This window comes from Triplophysa dalaica, chromosome 9 (assembly GCF_015846415.1).
Source record: "Triplophysa dalaica isolate WHDGS20190420 chromosome 9, ASM1584641v1, whole genome shotgun sequence".
Taxonomy (NCBI): domain Eukaryota; kingdom Metazoa; phylum Chordata; class Actinopteri; order Cypriniformes; family Nemacheilidae; genus Triplophysa; species Triplophysa dalaica.
Genome location: NC_079550.1, coordinates 3,700,352 through 3,727,017, shown reverse-complemented (window position 1 = coordinate 3,727,017; position 26,666 = coordinate 3,700,352). Strand labels below are relative to the sequence as shown.

General features: G+C 38.5%; 1 protein-coding gene across 1 annotated transcript in view; it reads right to left on the bottom strand.

Moving 5' to 3' along the window:
* Window positions 1-1,582: 1,582 nt before the first annotated feature.
* Window positions 1,583-26,666, bottom strand: part of slc8a2b (solute carrier family 8 member 2b) — a 95,376-nt gene continuing 70,292 nt past the window's right edge. Inside the window, 13 exon segments of the mRNA XM_056756982.1 lie at window positions 1,583-6,267; window positions 6,349-6,627; window positions 7,815-7,914; window positions 9,027-9,151; window positions 10,826-10,843; window positions 13,405-13,508; window positions 14,100-14,476; window positions 14,581-15,036; window positions 15,121-15,450; window positions 15,747-15,974; window positions 18,847-18,912; window positions 18,914-18,985; window positions 21,001-21,465. Coding sequence (XP_056612960.1) covers window positions 5,891-6,267; window positions 6,349-6,627; window positions 7,815-7,914; window positions 9,027-9,151; window positions 10,826-10,843; window positions 13,405-13,508; window positions 14,100-14,476; window positions 14,581-15,036; window positions 15,121-15,450; window positions 15,747-15,974; window positions 18,847-18,912; window positions 18,914-18,985; window positions 21,001-21,372 — 2,904 coding nt within the window. The 5' untranslated portion in view covers window positions 21,373-21,465 and the 3' untranslated portion in view covers window positions 1,583-5,890.

The following is a 26,666-nucleotide window of genomic DNA, read 5'->3' as shown; positions in this document are numbered from 1 at the left end:
CGAACAGCGGTGGGCGGTGGCACCAATTGACTTTTTTTGTGTGTGGACACAAAACCATTGCAAGTGAACGGCTGCCATCGCAGTTCGGTCAATTATTAAAATTTGTTTTTTTGCGGAAGAAAGAAAGTCATTATAATAATAGTGAAACGGATTAAATATATTGACATATTTAAGATGTTTAAGGCACGAAATGACATGCATGTAACACCCCAGCATAAATAAACACAATAGTTTTATTAAAAGAGATTTAGAGATTTATCTAGCTTGAGACAGTAAAAACATTGTTTCTGATTAAAAAAAGAATGTGTGAAGTTTCTATAAGGTCAATCTAAAATGTTTTTTTCACCATGGAAAGTCACTCTGCATCGATATAGCGCAGTGGAGATACAGTGCTTTCTAGTGGCTGATAATTGGAATCACAACAGAACCCCATAGAAAGTAATATATAGGAAAAACAAAATCCTGGATATTGACCTCGATCCGTCCTATACGCAACCTACGCAAGTTGCGAAGAGGCCCTGCACCGGCATGGGCCTCCTTGAGAACCGAATCAAAAACATTATAATGTGAAAAAGCTGCGGATTTAACTTTTTTACTTCGTCGTGGGAACTTTTCGGGAATGATTTGTAAATGTATTTATTTAATTACTGTGTCATACTCGGACATCATGCAGTGCGCGCAGGCGATGAAATGCGCATAATGTAATGAGTCTTTACATGGCCATGTCTGTACATTGTTCATGTGTGTCTCAGCAATAATGCACACCACTGCATATTTCGTTTATCCATGATAATATATAATTTTTGTGTCATCACATTTAGAAAGAATTTATGTGATTTTGAAAGCTAAGCTTTCAAGAGTAAATTATATTTATCCAATTTTGTTAATCATTTGATTAGTAAAAAGATGGTTCCAGAGCCATGTGTTACTTTAAAGTAAAGGGTTATTTACATTTGAATAAAAATGTGAATTAAATTGTATACTTAATTGTTCTTACTGTCAGTTTAAGGTTTTTTGTCTTTCAGTTTTAATTCATTTAAGTGTGTTAATTGATTTATAATTGTTATATCTTATGTTATGCTATAGTTTACAGTTATTGTAATCTAATTTGAACTATTATGACAAGGGCACTTCACAAAGGTTTGCATAGGGCCCCTAGACGTCTAGGATCGGCACGTCATAAATACATTTTACATCAGTCAAACATGAACGTTAACATAGAATGGTGAATAACATTTAATAACAATTGTACAATCATTTCCCAGAGGAAACAACTGAATGGAAAGCACTACGTTTCCCAAAGAACCAGAGATGCCAAAATGTCTGTGAATGTCGTATCCAAGAACCTCAGAAAATGAATGATTAAAATGATCCTTAACAGTTTAAATGCATGAACTTTACCTCATCTAATATTGTATCTTGTGTTAATGATTGTACATACCTGATCAATATGCAAGTAATACAGTAAATAATGTTTTTGTTTTTAATATGAAAACAAACGCAGACACGTATTTATGTGTTATCTTTCTATCATCTGGTATGTGGAATTCCACTGAATAAAAAATCACTCAAGGACAAAAGATTTTTAAAATAAATAATCTTTATTTAGTAAGATCTGCCTAAACTCTAACAGCTACATTGTTTTTTCTTAATACACAAAACATGCCATGTTCTCCAAATCTCTACTGCCTTTTAGTTTTTGTCCTGACTTTTCTGCCCTACTTCCAGAAACATAAAACATTACTTTCTAGTAAATGTTACAGTATTTGATCAATATAAGTCACATCATTTTTTCATTTTTGACATCAGGTCAGTCATTATTTAATATAACAGACAGAGAGAGGAATGGCCATATGAAAGAGCATAAAAACATGAGGAAAAGCAAGACGAATTTAAAGACAGACAACATACAAACAGGTCAGGACAACAAGACACATTCAGAACAAAAAACAATTTTGAAGGAAGAAAGAGTAAAGAACTGGTTTGCCAATACATTGTTTTCAGCCTCCAATTCAAATAAGTGTATTTTGTGAAACATAATAAATGAATAAAAAGCGAATGCGCTTTACATGTAAACATTGGCACTAATAACTGCTCATGCGTACAAAGAGGAACATCATGCATGTTGCACATAATAGGCACGTGCACAAAAACAGCAGAGCGCATCACATTACGGTCATGAACACATCATCATCACTATCAATACATGTGAAGAAGAAGACAGGTGTCAGAGAAGACCAGAAGGATCTTCTCAATGAACATCAACCATTCACACAGTCCAGAAAACAAGACACATCTCAACTACAATGTCATTTACATGAGTTATCATGAGTCACAAGACAAATTAATCTGAAATCAATGAATGGCCCAGAGCAAAAATAATGATTTTACATCAATGATAGATAGATAGAACACTTGTTAGTTATGTGGAGAATATCTTGGAAACAGTTATCAAAACCATTAATAACTACTGATCAATCTGAGCAAATTGGCAATAGAAAAACACAGACTGAAAACGTCACAAAGTCGTATTCCAAAAAGTTGTACAAATCTTTTGACATTAACACAGTCGTATAAAGAGTAAACATCCGACGTTGAGGGAAACAAGTGATTTCTACAGATAAACTGAATCCTACAGCAGTCACCATTGAAATCATTTCACATTGACAAACAAAGGAACATGGAAAGAAACAGTGGACGTTCTCGAAATCTCCTGACTCTCCTCCTCATCTCTCTCATGTATTGCACGTCCTCATCAGTGTTCAACCACATGCACTAAAGAAAAGCTAAAGACGCAAGAGACGGGTCTGACAGGCATAAGAAGAACAGAAGAGTTTTAATGCAATGTATTGCTGACACTCAGGTGAAGATAGCATATTGCACGCTCCGTCTCAATCATTTTGGTTATCATTGCACAGGGTTAAACACAAACAGTACACAGAACAGATACAATTATAACATGACAAAAAATACATAATTAAATGTGATATAGTAGTTGGTAGAAGTCTCTTAAGGCAAAAACTGGACAGGAAACAAAAGATGGGTTTGGGTTTCTGATAATCTAAGAGTTTCCCAATCCTTCATGTTTTACATATCAACATAATTCACGAAAATCCAAGAAACTATTTTCTATATTTTCTAAACTGAAATTAAGTTTTAACACCATTGTGCGGGTGCGAATAAACAGATGACCAAATGAGTAACAGTCTGGTTAAGTTTGTAAGTATGAAATTGAACATACGAAATCAAATCTCACGTGTTCTCTTTCAAACGACACGCCAGTCAGTGGATTTCAATTATCACTGCTGAACTGTAAACAGAGACTTGAACAGTATTCAAGACAAACAATACAAACATGTCAAGCAAAAATGTTGAAAAAAACCCAAAATAAAATCACACAAATACTGGTACCCTTTTATCTAAAAAAAAAACCATCCAGATCTGTTTTTAAATAAATTAATATATTAATAATTTGTCATTACTGAATTCAGAGAAACATATTTTGACTAAACACATCCGACACATGCGGCCGTCATTGTAGTCTGACAATCTGTTGTCTAATGTAAATCAACACATCGTCCTTTCTAAGAACAAACACTGTAAACTTCAGATTCATGCATGTCTTCAGAGTCAAAGCATGCCGTTATTATTCTGTCCATATGAAGTACATCATGCAGACTAAAGTCCTGACGTACAGTAAACTGGAGGACATCACGTACATTAATTTTTTTTTACAAACAGCAGACAGATGAGCCGACAACATAAAAAACATTGAAAATTCTTTTAAACATACATATACACACAATCCTGAGTGCTCCACACGTAAACTAGATTTTGTTGTGAATCTGTCAGAAACCGGTGTCAAAATCGGACTACCTTTTGATACCCTGTTTTCCCCAACGAAGATTAGGGTTAAGATTATGTGTTGGAGCGGATTTTAGAGAATGGGACCAATCACAGAGCAGCATCCTAAATCAAAGAAACCAATCAGAAGTAGGGGAGTCAAAATCTCACAGGGAGTCAACCAGCATTCTTTCGGTTTAGACACAACGAATTGGATTTCAGCTGGAATGGCTAGACCTAATTATCTTCTTCCTTGTTTATCTGCTAAATTGTTGAAGAACAAGAAGCCCACAACAGGTTTACAAATCTGGAGAGAAACTGTACAGTAACCAGTGACCTTTCAGAAGGAAAGAGAACAGATCTGATTTATATTCACCCCAAATCACAAAATAACATTTAGAGAAATAAAAACGTGTTTTAAGGCCCTGTGACAGTGCATTGTGACATTTCAGGACCAAAACTCCATCACATGACTATCGTTGAAAAATTGCAAAACAAAATTGTATTAAGTAAACAACGTACACATCATGGCAAGATTTACAGTTACAGTAAAAAAAAGAATAGTAAGGGGTCCTAAAACAGGCTTTATTTACTTTTTACAATATTTATGTTTTCATTTCACTCTAATTCTGGCGTGGTTTCGTAAGATTCACCTTCTTTATCCTTTAGTGTTTTGTAATAAAATCCAGAAGAGCCTTTGAATAAAAAAGCATAAACTCACTCTTACTTTTGTACTGTAATACATTTGAAAAACTCATTATCAAGTTAAACAGTTCAAGACAAGTTAGAACTCATTCAGCAGATGCTATTCTTGTAGCTCCAAAGTAGAAGTAACATTGTTGTGATTTCATACTTGAAACAATAAAACGGAGTCGACATATATTTTTGCAGAGCATGCAAAACACTCGACCGACGTCTGATCTCAGCGACGATGAAGGTCTCTTCAGACATGGAGAAAAGTTTTATTGTCATTAAGCAACAAGACAGATTGAACCACTGTGTTGCGTTTCAGGAGACCAAAGTCAGTGTTATGATGTCATAAAAAAGTTCCATTCTATGTTGTTAAAGTTTTTGTGTTTCATGTGAAAATTTTATTGAATTTGTATCACATCTGGAGACGAGAAGACAGGTCTTCTCCTGTTGTTTTAAACCAGGTGAACAATGTGCAGTTTCTGTTCTCCGAAACGTCATGAGTCCACATCAAATCATCAGTTTCTGACAGATGTTTCTGGAGGTGACTATATTCATTCTGATTCCATCAACAAAATGACCGAACAGGAGCCGTCCACATTTCCTCTTTATTTTCTCATGCAGGAGATATTGTTTTTAATAGGGGATCGTGCGTTACCGTTTTCATTTCACGTCTCAATGAGGCTGTCAGAACATGACCAAAGTTAGTCTAAATCTATACTGTACAGTCTGACACAGTCCACATTAGCTTTTTAAAATCACAGTCACTTGAGACCGAAAAACTGCAGAGTGTACATTCAGCCTGATTAGAAATACTACAATATCTCTGACAACTTCAGAGTCTGTGATATACAAAGCCCGGAAAAGACTCGGCTGACTTCTGCAACGTTCTCCCTAAAACTAAAAAACATCATCGAAGTTGCTAACATCTGAAGAAAACTTTCATCTTTTACTCTATAAAGAAAGACCTGTCAAGAAACCTATCTATAAGAAACAAAGGCTGTCTATCCCGTCCTTGAGTTGAAGAGATTGAAATGTGAATATTTTAAACCATTCTTCCTTCTTCCTCACACCATTGTTTGTCTTTCTTCCCTACATGCTTTCCTTTTTCATTTATAAATATTTCTTTCATTGCATCTCATCTCATCATCTCTCATATCATTTCTTTCTTCTCAGATTTATTTAAGTGAACTCAGTGCTTCACATCCGCTGTATGTGTTATAGGTCTGTGTGTAGTTTTTCTTGCGTTTAGTGTATGACATTGGCTTCCCCACTCGTTTTTTTCATGGATATCATTGTATGTGTGTAGTGGGTGTTTACTGCAGTTGTGATGTTTGCTTCTCGTCTGGCTGGTCGTTCAGAAACCCTTGATGTGACAGTAAGCCTCCAGGCTGGAGAAGAGGATGTACAGGAACCACAGACCCAGAAAGAGAAGCATAGTGAGGATACGAGGGACCCGCGGGCCGCCGAGCTCTCCTCCGATTGACGGTCTGCGCCGGAACAACAGCACCCCCATGCAGATGAAGGCAAAGATAGTGAAGAGCGTGACGGAGAAGGCCAGTGACCCGGGATCCACGTAAAACTTCTTTCCCTGGACGGCCCAATACACGGCCGCCACGGACCACGCCACCCCAATGCCCAGGAACACGTTTACAGCGTTGCTGCCCGTGACGTTTCCCACAGAGGCGTCTGCGTACTGATCCTGAGTCGCGGCGACTTTACTTGCAAACGTGTCTGACAAAGAAAAAGCAAATATAAATATGACAAAACTGATCTAGGCAGTTGCTGATCTTGTTAGACGTCTCACACACACACCTGGAATCGAAGTGCCGAGAGCTACGAACACCACCGCCGTGACCGTGTCTCGAAGCCCAACGGTGCAGCCGAAATGTGATGCCAGATCTCCAATGACGGCTGTCAGAAGACCTATTACAATGATGGACACCACGAAACAGGCCCAGCCATTCCAGTATTCTGTTGGCGGGACGAAGGCGAAAAGAACCTTCCAGAACACCGTCAGGAAGTGCATGACGTAATCGGAGCAGGATGGGAGACGCTCCACTCTGCCCTCCTCTTCATCTTCATCCCCATCACCTGAAGACAACACAATCCATGAGATATGCTTTAAAGGGATACTTCACCCAAAAATGAAAAAGTTCTGTCATCATTCACTATCGAGTTGAGTTGTTCCAAATCTGTATATATTTCTATGTTCTGATGACACAGACAAAGATATTTGGAAGAATGCTTGAAACCAGCTTAAAACCAGGAAAAAATACAATGGTAGTCAAAAGTGCCCGAGAACTGTTTGCTGTCCTACATTCTTCAAAATGTAAAAAGTATTTATTTCCTACTATGGAAGTCAATGGGGGGCAAGTTCTGTTTGGTAATAAACTTTTTTTTAAAATGTCTTTCTCTGTGTTCATCAGAAAAAAGGAATTTATACAGATTTGGAACAACTTGAAGGTGAGTAAATGATGACAGAATTAAATTTTTTGGGTGAAGAATTCCTTTAATGTGGGTTAATGATGTATTTACAATATCACACCATCAGAGGGCAGTACTGAATCACTCATATCTTCCCTGCACACATCTAAAAAAACATTACAGATTGACAATGCCAGTTTTCACCATGCAACCATATTTTAAAGGTATAGTCCACACAAAAATATTGAAAATATAATCATGCATTTTCAGCTTTGGGTCAATAATCCCTTCAAGAACCAAAATTTTCTGACAGAATTATGAATATAACAATCTGATAATTGATAAATATATTTGAAATTGATTTATATTTTATTTGCAATAACACATGTTTTATCATTTTTAAGATTTTATTCAATTTCTTGTACTTATTTCTGCACTTTTTCTCATCTGTCCTGCTAAAATGTATTTTCTGTAAAGCTGCTTTGCAACAATGCAAAAATGTATTTACTGTTGAGTAAATAACTGTTATAATTTATTGTTTTTTATTATATAGTGTTATAATAAAAGTTTATATCATCATATTTGTTCTGTGTTATATTTAACAGTGTATGAACAAATTTGTTTTGTCAAACACAAATAAGATATACCGTATAAAAAAAAAAGTTCATGAATCAGTGGATATGGGCTTTTGAAAACACCAGGAAATAAAATAAAACAAAAATGGTTTTATGTTAAAGATGGCAGAATTGACATGTTCCTGTGAATTATTCATCTCACTGAATGTTAAAGTCTCATTATGTTTTCACGCTTGAGAATGATTGAGTGAATAAAACGAATTCAGTGTGATGACAGACCTGCGCTTACAGTCACGGCCTCCACAAACTGTTCTCTCCATGAATGAGTGCCGATCACCAGCGCCAGGTTCGTCTTCTTGATCAGTTTATCCACGGTGCTCTGAAACACACGTGACACACGTGATCTCTCTCTCACACCACAAACCAAAGCGTCCTGTTTGCTTTAATGATGACCCTGTTACACAGATGCTGCTCTAAATAAATAATGATACAAACACGGACCAACAGCCTCAACACACCAACGCAATTCATGAATGATGTGGGGTTAATCAAAGAGATCCTTTAAACTTAAGTTACAATGAATGTCACCGACGGCCATGAAAAATCGAAACGCATCTTTGTGTAATAATCATTGAGTGGGAGTTTCAAATGACTTTTCTGTAGATAATCAAACATTGATAATTTAAAATGTTCATCCTCTTGTGATGTGAAGAATGAAAAAGAACCTTCGGTGTGCTGTGAGAATCTCCGCCTATGGGTCGTCATCTCTAATGGACATACATGTTTCCTACCATGTATCAAATGACCTACATACAGTAAAGAGTTTTAATGTACACTTCAGCATGCATGATTCCACCATCCGACCTCCTGTCGAGCTGTTTCATACACAGATGAACAGATTCGGTAAGACCGAAGAGCTGGATAAATGATCTACCAAGCCATCGGATAATATTCAAATGAATGTGCTCTGAAACGGCTCATTGATAGGCTAGATGGTTGCTAGGGATTTTTAGGTAGTCGCTAGGCAGTACAAGATGATTTGCGGCCGTTGCTATAGTGTCGCCCTGACCACGCCCCTTGCATCAAAGTTACCTTCCCATTAGAGATAAAACACAACTATTCCATCATTTCTCTTAGACATCAGTGAGGTTTAACAGAGAGCATATTGTAAATTTTGCTTTAGTGTGTCTCAGATGTTTTTCCTGGGGAGAGTCACGAATATCATTTGAGTTTCAGAAGAGCTTCAGAAGCTGAGCTCAGATTTGTCAAGTCTGCATTATTGAAGATATCAACATGAACTCAAGCATTTCTCATCAAATTTACCACATCCAGATTGTTTGACCTCTAAAATCTACATTCATTTACACCTCCATACTCTCATTTGACTTTGAAAAACAAAGCTGAGACTTCAACGACACTGAGAACTCCATCAATTCTCCTGAGCTATGAAAGAGCAATAGCATTCTCCTCTGGCCATTACCAGTATAATACCTTGAATTCATAGGATTCCTCAATCACCACCTCCAGTTGACTGTGTTCACCCAGAATGGGTTTCCCCATCTCCGCTATCCTCCTGGCCTCCTCCTTCTCAGCGATCAGCTCCCCCTCTGGACCATCTGAGACACAGACACCACAAAAGAAGAAAGAGAGGAGATGGGATGAGATACAGCAGACAACTATACCTTTCAATCAAAAAAACGATGGCACAACCAATCAATAGACACCAGGTACATCACAACACACACATACTGTACACACACAAACAACACAATAAGGTTTGGAGATAAAGCTTTGAGATGATCCGAGTGTACTGCGGATTTAATTATTCAAAATGAGTCTGAGGTGTTTTTCATTCCAGGATTTTTCTGGATTTGATGTTAAATTTAGGGTTAAATCTAAACACGTTTCAAACATTCCTTTTCAAACTACTCCTTTTAAGTTTCCTTCTAGTCTTTAGGAATCAACCTAATTGTAGCAGTTAAAGGGGTCATATGACAAGGCTAAAACAAATATTATGGTTTGTTTTAGATGTAATCCAATGTGTACGCACAATTTATGGATCAAAAGCGCTGTATTTTCCACACAAAGTGCATGTTTGTATCTCCTCTTTGCCCCGCCTCTCTGAAACGCGCTGATTTTTTACATACTCATTGCTCTGAAAAGCGAGGTGTGCTATGATTGGCCAGTTAACCAGTGCGTAGTGATTGGTCGAAACTGCAAGCGTGTGACGGAAATGTAACGCCTCTTACCATATTTTGAACATCAGGTCAACTTTGTTTTTCCTACAACATTTCAAATGCTATTAGATTGTTAATGATAATCTTTAATCCTTAATTTTTATATTTTTATTAAGCCTTGTTGTGCAAGCACTGTTGAGCTTGTGCAGAGGCAGCAGCTTTTGCCAGAGGGGAACTGGAATCCCCTGGTTGGGCCTGGGTTCCCCTGAGGTTTTTTTTCTCGATGGGAGTTTTGGGTTCCTCACCACCGTTTGCATATTGTTTTGCACTATCTGCCTGGCCGGGGGGGCTGCTTTAGAATTCATACTTGTATTAAATGTGTCTCATGTACAGCTGCTTTGTAACAATAAAAATTGTAAAAAGCGCTATATAAATAAAGTTGAGTTGAGGTTCCAAATCAATTGTACTGACAGGTACGCCACCTTACTTGCGTATACATTAAGACACATCAGATGTCACCTAAAATATCTTTATTTGTGTCCCTAAGAATCCTAGGTGGTCTTAAAACATGTAGAACATCATGTGAAAATAACACTATTTTTATTTTGAGATATAACAGATGCTGACTTCACATATCTACTGTGCAAGTGTAAGATTGTACATTGCGTATACATTTGGGTGGGTGTTTCAGGTAGGTCTGGGAGAGCATTCTTTTTTAGAAAGAATACATCTTTTGTTTCTTCATTTTAATTTTTGCAATTTTATGTGTCTAATACATGCATAGGCAACTTAAAACATACCAAAGACACAGAAAAACATGTATTCGCGTCATATGCCCCCTTTAAAACACTTTAAAGAGATCCAACAAGTTTTTATTTCTAAGCCCTTAAAATTGACTGTCAAGAGGCCGCAAAACGTCTTTGCCTCTTCATTACACCTACACCTCTGTGTACTTCTCTCTCTCAACGGCGAACGTCTAATCCTTCTTTCAAGATCACAATCGTATCCCTGACGAGTTTGGGAAAGGTGTCTCTGTGCTCTCCGGCATGACCCGTGGAGTGTTTTTAAATGAGGGTTAGTGAACACATGTCAGAGGTGATTCACAGGCCTTACCTTGATTCAGCAGCAGTGCTGCGTGATGTAAGAGGGACAAGAGAGATGGAGTTAGTGCTAAAGATGACCTTACTCCATTAATAAACACACACACACCACACGTTTCTCTGTGTGTGTCGGAAGATATTGTGCCGTGTTCCCTTTTTACATTCTTTCCTCTCAGAAAAGAGTGACAAAAACACTTCATGCAAAACATGAAAATGGGCGGAGCTATGTAGCCTGTATGTCCCAATTGGTCAAATAATATGATTGGGTTAAAAAATCATTCTCTTCAAATTATAGTTGATTAAAATGAATGTTTTCCATACAATAATAGCCATGGTTATAGAGGTGCATTTACTAAAGTGTGTATTTATCTTATTCTGCACGTGATACGTGATTCATAAAGGATTAAATAAATCACAACTTCTAAAAAAACTAAAAATTAATGAAAAATTATTGTCAAACTCTAAAACAATTATCACCACGCAATAAATAACGCAATAAATAATACCCATATCGCAATTAATTATTAGACAATTAATTGTCGGACAAATGTTATAACATCCCGCCATCTTCGGAACACATCTGAAAGATTCCCAGGCCTACTCATAGACATCATGGTTATAGTTGTTGCCAAGGTCCAGAAAAGTACTAAAGACATCATTAAATTGGTCCATTGTTAAAATGCGTTGAAGTGCTTTCGTGAACGTGCACCATAGACTGACAAGACAGAGGAGAATATATCCATTAAAGTCGTTATTTTGGTTTGTTTCTTGTCGCTTCCAAAAAATTCAGTTGAGCCACTATGATCACATGGACCAATTTAACAGTGTCTTTTGTACTTTTCTGGACCTTGACAATACCTTTAACCTTGATGTCAATGAGGAGGCCTGGAAATCTCTCGGATGTAACCTAAAATATCTTTATTTGTGTCCCTAAGAATCCTAGGTGGTCTTAAAACATGTAGAACGTCATATGGGTGAGTAGAAAATTATTTTGAGATATAACAGATGCTGACTTCACATATCTACTGTGCAAGTGTAAGATTGTTCAGATCTGTTCACATGTAATGCTAAACACTGTAAAACAAGCTTATTGTACACAATGAGTCAGAGAATCAAAGAACCTGTTTGATGATGATAAAACACGTTAGAGACGAACGTTAGAATATGATATACAGTGGGTACGGAAAGTATCCTGACCCCCTTTAATTTTTCACTCTTTGTTATATTGGAGCCATTAAAATTGACAGAAAAACACAGAATTGTTGACATTTTTGCAGATTTATTAAAAAATAAAAACTGAAATATCACATGGTCCTAAGTATTCAGACCCTTTGCTGTGACACTCATATATTTAATGACTCAGGTACTGTCCATTTCTTCTGATCATCCTTGAGATGGTTCTAAACCATCGTTTGAGTCCAGCTGTGTTTGATTATACTGATGGGACTTGATTAGGAAAGCCACACACCTGTCTATTTAAGACCTTACAGCTCACAGTGCATGTCAGAGCAAGTGAGTTTCATGAGGTAAAAGAAACTGTCTGAAAAGCTCAGAGACAGAATTGTGGCAAGGCACAGATCTGGCCAAGGTTACAAAAAATGTTCTGCTGCACTTAAGGTTCCTAAGAGCACAGTGTCCTCCATAATCCTTAAATGGAAGATGTTTGGGACGAGCAGAACCTTTCCTAGAGCTGGCCGTCCTGCCAAACTGAGCTATCGGGGGAGAAGAGCCTTGGTGAGAGAGGTAAAGAAGAACCCAAAGATCACTGTGGCTGAGATCCAGAGATGCATTCGGGAGATGGGAGAAAGTTGTAGAAAGTCAACCATCACTGCAGCCCTCCACCAAGCCTCTCCTCCGTGCAAGACACATGAAATCCCGCATGGAGTTTGCTAAAAAACACCTGAAGGACTCCAAGATGGTGACAAATAAGATTCTCTGGTATGATGAGACCAAAATATAACTTTTTGGCCTTAATTCTAAGCGGTATGTGTGGAGAAAACTGCTCATCACCTGTCTAATACAGTACCAACGGTGAAGCATGGTGGTGGCAGCATCATGCTGTGGGGGTGTTTTTCAGCTGCAGGGACAGGAGGACTGGTTGCAATCGAGGGAAAGATGAATGCGGCCAAGTACAGGGATACCCTGGACGAAAACCTTCTCCAGAGTCCTCAGGACCTCAGACTGGGCCGAAGGTTTACCTTCCAACAAGACAATGACCCTAAGCACACAGCTAAAATAACGAAGGAGTGGCTTCACAACAACTCCGTGACTGTTCTTGAATGGCCCAGCCAGAGCCCTGACTTAAACCCAATTGAGCACATCCACCATTTCTGATAAAAAAATGAACTTAAATGATTTTTGCAAATGGCTACAATATAACAAAGAGTGAAAACTTTAAGGGGGTCTGAATACTTTCCGTACCCACTGTATGTCTTCTAATGTGAATGTTACAATGTCAAAATGATGGTGGATATGTCATGTTTTTCAACATGTTGGATAATAAACTGCTGATTTTAAATTGTGTCAGATATGATATATGTGAAAATGAAACGCAACATTGAACCCAAACACCAAATAAAACCCTTAACACACCTGATATTCCTCTCTTTAACCAGCGAGGTTCCTCAAGTACGATGAAGAAATTCTCATGTTTCTCGTACTCCTCATCATCGATGATCCTCAGCTGGATAGTCTGACTGCGCACACACACACATACGAACATACGCACAGTTATCATGTATTCAGGGGGTGGCTTCTGAAGAAGTCTGACATCGATTACTGTGACAAGTGGCAGAAAATTGCATCTAAATAGGAAAGAGTGTCAGTCCTTGAATTGTACAGTATAATGAGACAGACACATACACACACACTTATAAATAGTTAATGCTGTTCCTCTGGGGTCATGAGCAGCAGCACTCCACCCTGACATGAAACCACATTAAAAAGCTGATGAATGAACTCACAACACACACACACTTACACTCATTGCACACAACACAAATCACTGGAAATGTCAGCTTTTAAATCACTTCAAAAGGTTGCATGTCAATATTTAATCAAATTTAAATTCATCTACATACACACACGCAAAACCGCATGGAAAAAATCCAACAACTCTCTGTAAAAACGCAAAACCAACTCATGCTGAATATCAGTGAAAAGTGAAAGCGTGATGTTTAGAGTTCATTCATAATTGTAAATCAAAGTGACGAACAAAAGGGACTGAAATGACTCCAGACATGAAGGAGAGATAACCTACATCAATGTTAAAGACAACACACACTCACGTCGTCTGGTCATTGGTGAACTCCAGCTCCCCGTGCGTGTCCTCATAGTCTACCCCGCCCCCCTGGGCCGACCCCGGTTCTGTGTGGTACGGGACGATCACGGTTCCACGGGCCCCAGAGTTCCGGACCACCGTCACCTCCATGGTGCCCACGCTCTCGCTCGTTCGCATCAGACGGTCGGTGAACGTGAAGATTCCAGCGTGATCGTCGTCTAGGATGGTGACGGTGGTCATCAGCGGTTCAACCAGCCGAGCTTTGGGTCCCTGATCAGCGTCATCGCTCTCAAACATGCCCTTGGCGTCACCGACGCGCAGATTCAGCAAACGCACAAAGAAATGTTCGTCCTCTTCGAAGATGTCATCGTCAATGATGCCCACCTTTTTATTTATATACATATTCAATAGTGAGTTCAGTTCACAAAACAAAACTTTTGAAATGACCAAACAACAAATGTAAGCACATGTACACATTCATTTCTCACCTTTATTTCTTTCCTTGTTTCTCCAGGTTTAAACACGAGCGTTCCCTCACAGTATTTATAATCAGAGCCTGCATTTGCCGTGCCGTCTTCCGTGCAGTAGTCGACGTAAAAGGTGCTCTCGCCCAGACCCCCCCGACACACCACACCAATGGAGATGGTGCCGCAATTCTCCATACACTGTCTGTGAGTGCCCTCGAAGGAAATACGACTGCAGGTGGTCAGATCCTCTTCTTCTACACCCTCATCGATGCCCGGTGCCGCCGTACGTCGAGCATGATCTGCTGCGTGTTTCTTCAGTACATTACCTGCGCCAATCATCATACGCGTGGCCTGGACGCGGTAGAAAGCTCGACTCTTCTGCTGGTGAAGGAGGGCGTAGTAGTTAGCCAACTCAACCAGCTGATCCAGTTCCTTTTCAGGATACTTCTGCTTCAGATCCTTCAGGATGCGGATCACCTGCGAGAGAAAGAGTCAAGTGGACTCTTTGCCATTTTATTTTTGAATAAACATTTGTGGTTAATTAAACATCTTTGATCTCACTTCTTTGCGACTTTCGTCCAGGTCCCTGGTACCCTCCAAGTGAACAGTGGTGCTGTTGGAGTTGGGAATGGTTGCCATAGCACCTGCCGTGTTGCCATCCTGGCAATTTTCGACCCCTATGGGTCCGGCCCTCAGCGGAAACTTGCCGTCCATCATCATCTCTACACCTTTGGGCGTCATCTCTCCCTCCGTCTCCACGACTACCCCTGTTCTTTTGTCGGCACGGTAACGTTTGGACATGTATTTGTAGAAGAGGAGGCGGCGGTCAGCGATCCAGGCCAAGATCACGCAAACGGGGAAATAACAGAGAGTGACAAGAGCTTCCCAAACCTACAATACAACAACAATGCAAATCAACACAACCAATGAAGAAATATATACATAATCCAAATCGCAACGTATATACTGTATGTAATCTCATTTTACCTAAATAAAATAATGGATAGTCAATTGAAGAAACTTCAAGATCTTGCACTGGTTTGTTATTTTACTAGACATTAAAAATTATAGAGAATTTACTTTTTCCATGACAATTCTATGTCCAATTTTATGAAAATTTAAGCACATAAATATGATATTACATGTTATTGACCTATTCAGTAGACAAAAACTAAATGTACACTGACCTCCACGACTCCAGGTGAGATGATGGAGAGGATCAGGTAAAGCCAGATGTAAGCGAAGATACTCCAGAAGGCCGTGATGAAGAACACTCTCAGATGTTTGATCTTCCTTACCTCACCGTCAGGTATCACCCACACACAGATCGCGATGATCACAAACATATTAAAAGCAGCACTGCCCACAATAGTGCCCGGACCCAGATCACCGGCCAAGAAACCGTGACCACACACCTGAAACAATCACACACATGTACAGTGACAAAAACACAAACATCAATCATGACCAATCAAAACACAAGCTTAATATAGATATTTGGAAGAATACTTATAACCAGTATTCCTATAGTAGGAAAAATACAATGGCAGTCAAAAGTGCCCCAGAACTGTTTGTTGTCCTACATTCTTCAAAATGTCTTCTTTTGTGTTCAACAGAAACAAATATTTTTTCATACTATGGGAGTCAATGGGGGGGCAAGAATAATGAACATTCCTAACTCTTAAAAATTATTTATTCATATAATGAAAAAAAAATGGTGATGTTGCAAAAATACGTATACGCTATGTAACATTAGAAGACAAAACGACGTATGTGTGTGAACACCTGTGACTGTATGACTGCACTCTCTCTCTCTCTCTCTACTGTATACAGTAGGAGGAACTGTCAAGCCTCATATCTCTGGGGGTTCATCTGTGAAACACAGATAATTCATTCTGTTCCTCGACTCCAGCTGAGCCTCCAATGAGATTTCACACATCTCACACCAAATTCTGCTGAATATCAGCCAGAGCGAGTCTCTCATCTGCTGCCTGCTCTTAAACACGGAATCTTTCAAGATGAAGGATGCTTTGCTATGTTGTTTGGATAGCAATGTCACTGTGATGTTGAGCATGGTGACCTGACCAAGGTCTTAACACATTAGATGCAGAGTGACAAACACACAGTGACAAATGTTATTCAATAAAGCTCTGCCGGCGCTCCACTGATGTGCTAAATGTCGTCCGGCGCAGCGGTAAGCAGCTTCCACAGGCCGACACGCAGATCTGAGACGAGGAATAGTGTTGTCTCTATGCGGTGGACAGTGAGAAATGAGGCAGCGGCGCTCTGTGTTTCGCTCTCTTTAATAAACATTGGACTATCTGGACGCTCATTAGATAGAACAACGCTCCGCAGGCCAAATGTTACCCAGCATGCAACACACAAACTTTAAACAATTCACACACACAGTTTCTGGCTTGAAGCATTAGTAAATTGTTCTCTGAGAACATTATCATCGCTCAGGGGTCGAGCTTTCATTGTCCATGAGATTTAATGGAGTTCTCAGTCGTGCTGTGTTAAGCCTTTTATCTCAGATCTCAATATTGTGTTTCATTTCAGATGTTTCTCCTAAAATTGCTTAGAAAAAAGGGAATCAAATGAGAGTGTAATTGTTGAAACACATAAAGAGAATGGAGGTGTAAAATTACTGTAAATTATAGAAAAATAATCTGGATTTGAGTAAATATGATGAGAAATGTTTACATTCATATTGAGATCTTAAATATTATTGACTTTTGATTGCAGTCTTGACAAATCTGAGCTCAGTTTGACACATTGTTGACATCTCTTCTTAAACTCTAATGACAGAGACATTTGACAGATTTCTGACTCTTCTTCTCAGCAATAATATCTGAGACACAGATGGGATTAAAGAAAACATTTCCTTTTGCACGTTGTGTACAGGCCGAGCTCAAAATATGAGATGAAAGGTGGGCCAAGTGATTTTCCAGGTGGGCGGAGGAGGGGGGTAACCATATATAAGTGAATGAGCTAAGAAAACTGTCTCGCTTAAAAAAGGGAAAAAACAGAAAAGAAATGTATCTGGACTATAAAACTAAGACTTGTATAGTAGCGTACTCAACTAAACTCAACTAAACTTTATTTATATAGCGCTTTTTACAATTTTCATTGTAACAAAGTAGCTGTACATGAGACATATTGACTATAAGCAAATCAAATAAAGATATATACCTATGAAAACAAGAAAAAAGGTGAAAACAAAGAAGACAGACATACCCACATATAAACACTCCACACACACAATATGCACATAACACACATAGACAAACACACATAGACATAGACAAACACACACACACGGACGGACGGACAGACAAGAACGCGCACACAAACACAGAAATGCATGCACGCACAGTGAAGGCACACATTAAGATAAAGGAGAGAGAAACACATCTCACATATTAAACAGACTATAAATTCCTATATGCAATACAAATTATGTAAAACTTTAAAATTTGAATTCTAAAACAGCCCCCTTGGAAGGGCAAATAGTGCAAAACAGCATGCAAATGGTGGTGAGGAACCCAAAACTCCAATAGAGAAAAAAAACTCAGGAGAAACCAGGCCCAACCATGGGATTCTAGTTCCCCTCTGGCAAAAGCTGCTGCCTCTGCACAAGCTCGACAGTGCTTGCACAACAAGGCTACATAAAAAATAAATACATTTTAGATTTAAGATTATCATTAATAATCTAATAGCATTTGAAATTTTGTAGTGAAATCGTGTCAGTCGCATAAATTTTGTGATTGGCTGTTATATGGTGTGGGGGCAGGGTGGACGCAGAGTCACTAAACAGAGAGTCTCACCAACTCCGTTCACTGCAATGGAACTGTTTTGTTCACAGCAACTGCAGTTCATGGATCCTCTCTCGACCTTAAGTGTTTTCTGTTTATAGCATCGTCTTACCTTTTTCATTCTGCCGATTGCATTTCGGCTTTTACAAAAATTTTTGGTAACAAATGTGGTGTTCATTTGTAAAGATTATCTTGATAGACAAAATGGGTAAAAATCATAAACCTTTCAGGTTAATCACAGAGCTTATTTTTTTTACCTTCCAAAAGTCAATGGGAAAAATGCATAGGCATTGGGTAGAGGGAACCAGACAGCATTTACTTCTGGGTTAGCCAACAAAACTATGTCATCTCTGAGGTACTGGAGATGTCAGATGGATTTCGGTCTCTGCAAATAATCTCAAACCCACAATAATGATCATTGAGCCATCTGCTGTAAATGCCAGGATTGTTTGTCATTGGAATATCTCCCCACCTCGATTACAGACAGGAGAATTTCAGGAGCGGATGAGCCGAGTGCCATCAGGGTCAAATTAGACACCGGTTTCATTCCAGATTCTTACGGTGGCCACAGACGTCTCTCCGTTTGGCATCGTGATGGTCACCTCCTTCTCCTGTGTGATTAAAGAGGAAACAATTTGTGTCTGAAATCTTCACAAGCTTTCAATAACCACAGATATACTGATAAAATGATAACATGAAAACATTTTATTCTTGTTGTGGTTGGACTCAAGACAAACTTTTTTTAAATCGATATAAGTTGCAGACAGAAATGAATCATCAATACAATCAGGTACTTGTAGTTAAAAAATCTAGTTTTGACCAATTTTCCAATAAAACTTGAATCTTGTCTTTGAGCTAAACTTCACCTTCACAGGAAATCTTCAGCCTATTGCTAAAATAATTTCCATAAAATCACCTTTGAATCAATAAAAACTTGACAGCCAGTAAGCCTCAGCGGGATGCCAAACCTACTTGCCAATTCAATAACGCTCCTGAACTGAGATATTGTAATTCTGGCAATGTTTTCTCATTGTTAAAATGGTTTGTTCTCATCGCACCTGGGGTTGCTCAACCTGTCACTGCACATTTGTTTCCTCTGAGATAAAGAATGGAGGTGGAGTTTGTTTTGTTCGGTTTGGCCGCAGGCTCTGAAGTGTTCTGGACGCGGTGTTGAGACCCTCAGCATCCTCTCATCCGCTCAAGCACTGCTTTGGCAACGCTTTACTTTAATAATTTGCAAAGTGCATTTCAGATGCTGTGACCAGCGGTCATGAATCACGCTTTGATTAATGAGGGAAACTCAAGGCTGTTCTGTTTGATCTCACCAAGGATAAAAGTATGATTTACTTGAGAGAGATACTTTATTTTATATTTCATTCTATATGGTACCTCTTACTTAGCACCTTATTTTTATTTTACTCTAATGTTTGTACTTATTGAATGTCTTTAGTTGTAGGTTCAGTGTTTTAGCAATATTTTAAGAACACACAATCTTGCCAATAAAGTACCTTAAAATTGAATTTAATCTATATTTTGTATGTGAAGATGAAGTATAAACAGTTATTTATCATAATATACATAAAGTGATGTTTATAAAATTGTAACCACAACAGGTGCGTTGTGAGGTGGCCGTGGTAAATAAACACTTGTTGTAATGCTTCTGCAGACGCTTTCCTGCAGTATTTAATATGAATGACTGTGTTAGGGGAATAAAGAGGCTTTCATATTTGACTGTTTAAACAGCCGTGTAATATAAAAAACTGACATTGAGTTGATAATCTGGGCCTCTTAAATTGGATTAGTTTGGTGGTCAAATAAAGTACTTAAAGTTGAATATTGACTATAGAAAACAAGTTTCTTATATAAAAGCGACAGGTTTTTGCTGCATCCGTTAGCAGAGGTGAGAGATGTGGGCGAGGTCATCGAGACAAAAAAAGAATCATCAAGCACACGTTTAATGCAACTCAAACGATTGCAAAGAGACGCAATTATTTTTGTTTTAATACCCGCCATTACAAGCTAAACTCCAGTTTAAGGGAAGGGGATGTGTGATGAATAAAAAAAAACAGTTTTAATGCAATTGTGTTCCTTACCATAACCAAGACTGTCGAGACAAGAAACAAAACATAAAGTGTAAACAGAAGTAAAAAGTTCTTTAAAAGGTTTTAAAATGATAGTTTGCTCCAAAATAAATATTCTTTCATGATTTATTCACATTCATGTAATGTCAAACCTGTATGAGTTTCTTTCCTCTGCAGAACACAAAAGAAGATATTTCTAAAAATGTTGATAACCAAACAGCCCCATTGGCTCATCTACTGTATGAACACAAAACCACTGAGACATTTCTCAAAATATCTTCTTTTGTGTTCCACTAAAGAAAGAGTCACAAACACGTTGACAACCACATAAAAGAGATTAAATGATGAAAGATTTTAGATTTTGGGGTCTGTCACTTTAAGAACAACCAGGGATTAAGCAGTAAACGGTTACAGATCACTTAAAGTACAAGAAGCAAAGATAATCTATAATCTTTTAAACTTCTGCACTGAAATAAAGCAATCATTTTAAATTTAAGTATATAAAACGAATCGACATGCAGCATTTGAGAACGCATTTATCTCACCTGTGAGGTGATCACCTCTATAGAAGCCATGAATCGATCTGCGACGATGGACACGCCCAGAAACATGTACATGAGAAAGACGAAGTAGATGACGGCCCGGGCGATCTGTTCTCCCAGACCAGGATTCACAGGTTTCCAAACAGGCAGAATGATTCCAGGTGCACACTCGACCAGACCGCTACACTTCCCATTGGATCCCTCGTCGAAATCCGTCATGTTACTGTTAAATTCTGACGGAAGCTCCGGAGAGAAGAAGGGCTGGAGAGACGAATCCTCCCGCTGGGATTCAGGAAGACAGAATGGAGGAAGAGAAAGGACGACACACAGGGACAGGATGAGGACAGGAGAGCATCGGGATAAGAAGAGAGCCATAATCTTACTCCTCAGAGTCTTCTAGAGTTCAGAGGAGGAGAGATGAAGAGACGCACGAGGCTGGAGACCTGAGGAGACCGGCCCACTGGAGACCTGAGGAGAAAATTTGAAAGAAAATCAAAACCAAACCAAATGGGTTCACTGTGTGCAAACAAACACAAACTATAGAACAGTTGAACAAGTTTGACAGATTTTAAGATTGCAAATAAATGCAACCTTTGATATGACTGAAGAAAAGCATCTCAGACCTTGACTGAAAAAATAGATGTCGTAGGCAGTGAAATAATTCATTTCTAAAAAGAAAACAACACTTCAAGGATAGAGCTGTACTGCTGGCCATGTTTATCAGACAGAAAAACTAATATAAATATCAGTGAACAACAGCAGATGTTTGGACAGGTTAAAGGATCAGAAAAAGAAAACTGTGAACTATTATGAGCTCAAACACCTTCTACACACACACACACACACACACACACACACACACACATGCACGCACACACCTATACAGCTTATATTATTACTATTTAAACTTTGTCTCAAATGTTTCTCCTGAAATAAAATCAAGGAATAAAAGAAAAATGTTGATCCAACAAAAGTCTATTTTACTGAAACTATCAAATACACTTTTTGCATATTTGCTTTTTCCTGTAACTCCTTCAAAAGAAAAATCACAGATGAGATCTCTTTACTTTCTTAGTTATTTCTCCTACACATCAATAAGATTAAAACGAGAGCAAATTAAAATTTCATTTTAAATCTCATCAGATATTTCTCCTAAGAAAGGGTCATTAGAAATGTCATTAGATATGTCAACAATGTGTCAAACTGAGCTCAGACTTGTCAAGTCTGCAATCAAAAGTCAATATTATTTAAGATCTCCATATGAACACAAACATTTCTCATCAAATTTTCCCAAATCCAGATTATTTGACCTCTACAATCTACATTCAAAATCTTCATGTGTTTATGCAATTACACTCTCATTTATTGCTCTTTTTATTTAACCCAAACATCTGAGAATCAGTTGATACCTAAATATAACTCAACTGAGAAATCAAATCTCCTAAATTATGAAAGCAATAAAATATTCCTTGGGGTCAGTAAAATACACATATCTAAAGTATTGCTGTTCAACAAACTCTACAAATGAAATTTGGTGTGCTGGTCTGTCGCTAAATAATTTTACACACACTTACAGTCGATGATTTCAGAATACAGTATCTCATTAAACTTACCCATCATCTCTACATCCATCAAAGAGTAACACTGCATAAAGTTTCAACGCTTCTCTCTCAGAATACTAATACAGTAATACAGAGCGTCTTTGTTTGTATGTTTCACGCAGTGATGGGCTGCAGTGAGGTTAGCGGGTTACATCGTCTCCTCTCTCATTAACAAAGCATCATTCTCTCGCTCTCTTTCTCTGGCCATCCCTCTTTATTCTCTCGCTTTCTCCCAGCACAACGTGTGACTGCACACCCATCAATCGTGGAGAGCGGAAGAACCCGATTTAGCAGTCTGAGTCATAATCTGAGCCGTAATAAGATGAATAGAGAACACACCAGAACTGGCTGAGGGATGCAGACTTTAAAAACACAATAAAGGAGGAATAAAACGGATGATTTTTTGATCGCAGGAGTGGGAGGAAAGAGTGCGCGTTTAGTTTACAGCTTATGTGATCGTACAATGAGACATGAAGAGTTTGAAACAGAAAACTTCAATTGAATGGAAACACATACAGACTGTCAGGACGTTTAGTAGATGCAAAGTATGACTCAAAACAGCAACAGACAACCAGTGGAAAACAAACATGAGCTCAACGTGATCTGAATACTTCATTGGTTGCTAGGGTGATGCTAAGGAGTTAGGGTACGTTCAACATGATTTGTGGTACAATATACCTGTCTGTACACAACACAAAGTCACTATGGTTTAATTCTTTAGTTTCAGGGAGTTTTGCACAGTTGATAAGCTCTTGTTTATCATCGACTGTAAAGTGTTTGGGTGTGAGAGAGAAATGAGGGGGTCCCGCTCATAGATATTCACCCCACAACCAGGACGTTTCCATAGCGACTCGAGAGAAGGGCTGGTGAGAATGATCTATCAAAGGAATGATGCAGACAGAGAGACAGAAACGGAAAGACAGAACATAGAGAGAGAGAGAGAGAGAGAGAGAGAGAGAGAGAGAGTGGAAGACACTTCATTATTGGATTGCAAACACAAAGAAAATGGGTTAATCCTTCAAAGCCTGTCAAGTGCATGGCCTGTGATATATCACTGCAAAGCAAAGGAAACAAATTCATGGTTCATGGTTCATGAAAAGGAAGTAAATATGGGATCGTTAAGAAAATATGGCATCGTAAAAAACTCAATCATTTTTTGTGACTTTTGTAATTTTTTAGTAAAAGTGCAAAGACTCAACCTTCTTTTCAATGACCAGACCGAATATTTAATAAATTAATCAGAAAATACCTTCAGCCCATAATCACTGTTGAGAGACACTCTGTAAACACAATGACAAAATATCTGTAGCCTACTACAGCAATGACAACTACAACCAGAGTAATAAAAATGTCACAAAGCAAAAAAATATGATTGGTCTTTTAAAAAGGCTGAGTTTACAAATGCAAAATTTTATTCATCTATTTTCTTTTGTAATCGGGATAAAATGTGACCTGGGCATGTTCTTGTGAGATTAATCCCATGACACATCCTCCTATTCTCTCTCTGCCACAAATACAAACATTCCCAAGTGCACAATGATTCATCCATTTAGCTGTTTCAGCAAGAGCACTCAAATGCCAAGCCCCGAGCACACTGATGCCAACAAACACACACGCTGGTCACAACACACACATGTTCAGACATGCGCACACACACACACACACACACCACACACACACACACACACACAGACATGCACACACACACACCAACACACGCACATACACTGGTGCCATTTTTCAGGCTATTCTGACACAGATCTTACATAAGCGTGTTTTGTGGAACTCTTCAAACTGCTACATAATTCTTTGGAGATTCTCTGCAGACACACAGATTTGGTTCATTTCATTGCTGACCACGAGATATATATTGATATGATCTGCTCAAATATACCCATGTTCATTTAAAAACGAGACCATCTCAGTTTGTAAATGCCACTGCAACTATTTCTTTACGTGAGTTGTGATACGGCACTGCTTCGCTGCGTGGATGAGCCTGATGTTTTGAGTCGTGGCCTGTGACAGTGCTGCGGTGAGAATCTTCACCGTACACCAGTAGCGCATAATATACACAGATAACATGGCAGATCATATAAAACGAAACTACTTTTTAGAGGAATCATCAGTAATCAGTAATCAGATTACTTTTTCTAAGTAACTGTGGCACCTCTGGTAATGACACAGTTTTAAACACAGTTCTTTCGTGTATTTGCTCAATAATTGGTTTTAACCAATTTTTACTCAAAAGAACAAGAATGCCGCTTTAAATGTTACACATGTTAGCATGATATTAGGGTTTAACCGGGATCCAGATAAACCGCGCTTATCCTGAAATCTCACACGCTCTGATCCACAGTCCTGGGCGTGCATCACTGAGCATGTCTGTATACATTTACTGTGGACTTTAAAAACCCTGTGTGACATTTCAGCTGGGTCCTGGGAAGCTGGCAAATCCCGACTCGTATCCCAGTTTGACCTTTCTCAGAAGAGGAAGATGGCGATACCAGCATGTCATCATCGCTGAAGATGTCAAGACGATGCGATGAGAGAGCCCTAACTTAACATGAGTCAACATGAAGGAAACACTGTTACACGTTTTATAAAAGATGTTCTGAAGTGAACATGAATTCAGAATTCTTATTTACACGCTTGATGTGCGTTTCAGGTCTTATTTTTGAATGATTTAAGTCTGTGTGTCTTCATGCATTAAATCAAGACATGACCTATATACTGTATCTTCTCACGTCTCGGGGGTAAAATTATGTTGATTTTAATGATATCTAGAAATACGGTTACATAAACAGACTAAAAATGACATCTGCATTTTTAGGTGTGACAGTTCCGAGAATAATCTAATGTCTTGTGCGATCTTCAGAGTTTATTTGAGGTCAGTTAAATAAGCGTTTTTCTTTTGAGAAAGATACACTGTTAAAAAACAGGCATTTTCCAACAGTAAAATACTGTTATTACAATCCTGTAGGTTAACAGACAAAGGCCCAAAGATTAATCCCTTTCTGTAAATTTACAGCATTTAACTGTACAGCCGTCTTTGCTGTGAAACGCAGCATGTGGGGGTGGGGATTTTGAACACATCCCACTTTTCAAAAAAGCCCGGTAATCAAGATCACATCACAGCTCGTCTCTCCCCATATAGCAACAAATTCAGTCTTAATTCTGAAATTTTTTAAATGTTTTTTTCACAGTCGTTTTTGTCTGGTCAGCCAGAAGCTACATCTTGGTTTGAGTTAGGCTTGCCATAAAAAGGACGTAGTTCAGTTAAGATTTTGGTCGGTTTTGATTAGCCACAAAGTTAAAAACTGCCAATAATCTAATAATATTTACGCTTACCGCGTAAGCATCCTTTGTGTTGATCTTCAATACTGTTTGGTAAGTTGAAACTTTTATTTAAATCTAAACTAACAGGTTTTGCTACCTACTTGATTGGCTTTTTTGTTCATATGCAATAATTTTTTTTCCAAAGTTAATCCATGATTGAGTTTTGTTTGTAAAAAAATCCAGCTTTATTGGAACTAAATAAGTGGATGTTGTGCTTGCAGTCTGTGTAAAGGGTGATGTTTGTTTAATACACTTCAATTATTTTTATTTTATTAGATATTGTAGAAAAGATATAGAAATCAGAAATGATCAGTCAGGTGCAGACGGAAGACATGTGTTTTCAGCCGATTATTAAAGATGGCGACAGAATCTGTTCATCTTGTAACAGCAGGCATATCATTCCAGAAATGTGTAACCGATCCAGAGAAGGTTCATGAGAGCGATTACAGGCGGGTACATAAGTCTGCATAAGTGAATGAAGATAAGGGGGTGCCAAACCAGTGGTGATCTTGTAGGCCAGGAGCAGAGTCTTGAATTTGATGCGAGCGACTATAGGGAGCCAATGTAACTTAATGAAGAAAGGAGTGACGTGTGTTCTCTTTGGTTCATTGAAGACCATTCTTGCTGCTGCATTCTGGATCATCTGTAGAAGTTTGGTGGATGTATGGGATCTAGCGGGCAGGTCGTTGGGTAGGTCGAAGATATGACCATGGAAACATCATATTCAGATAG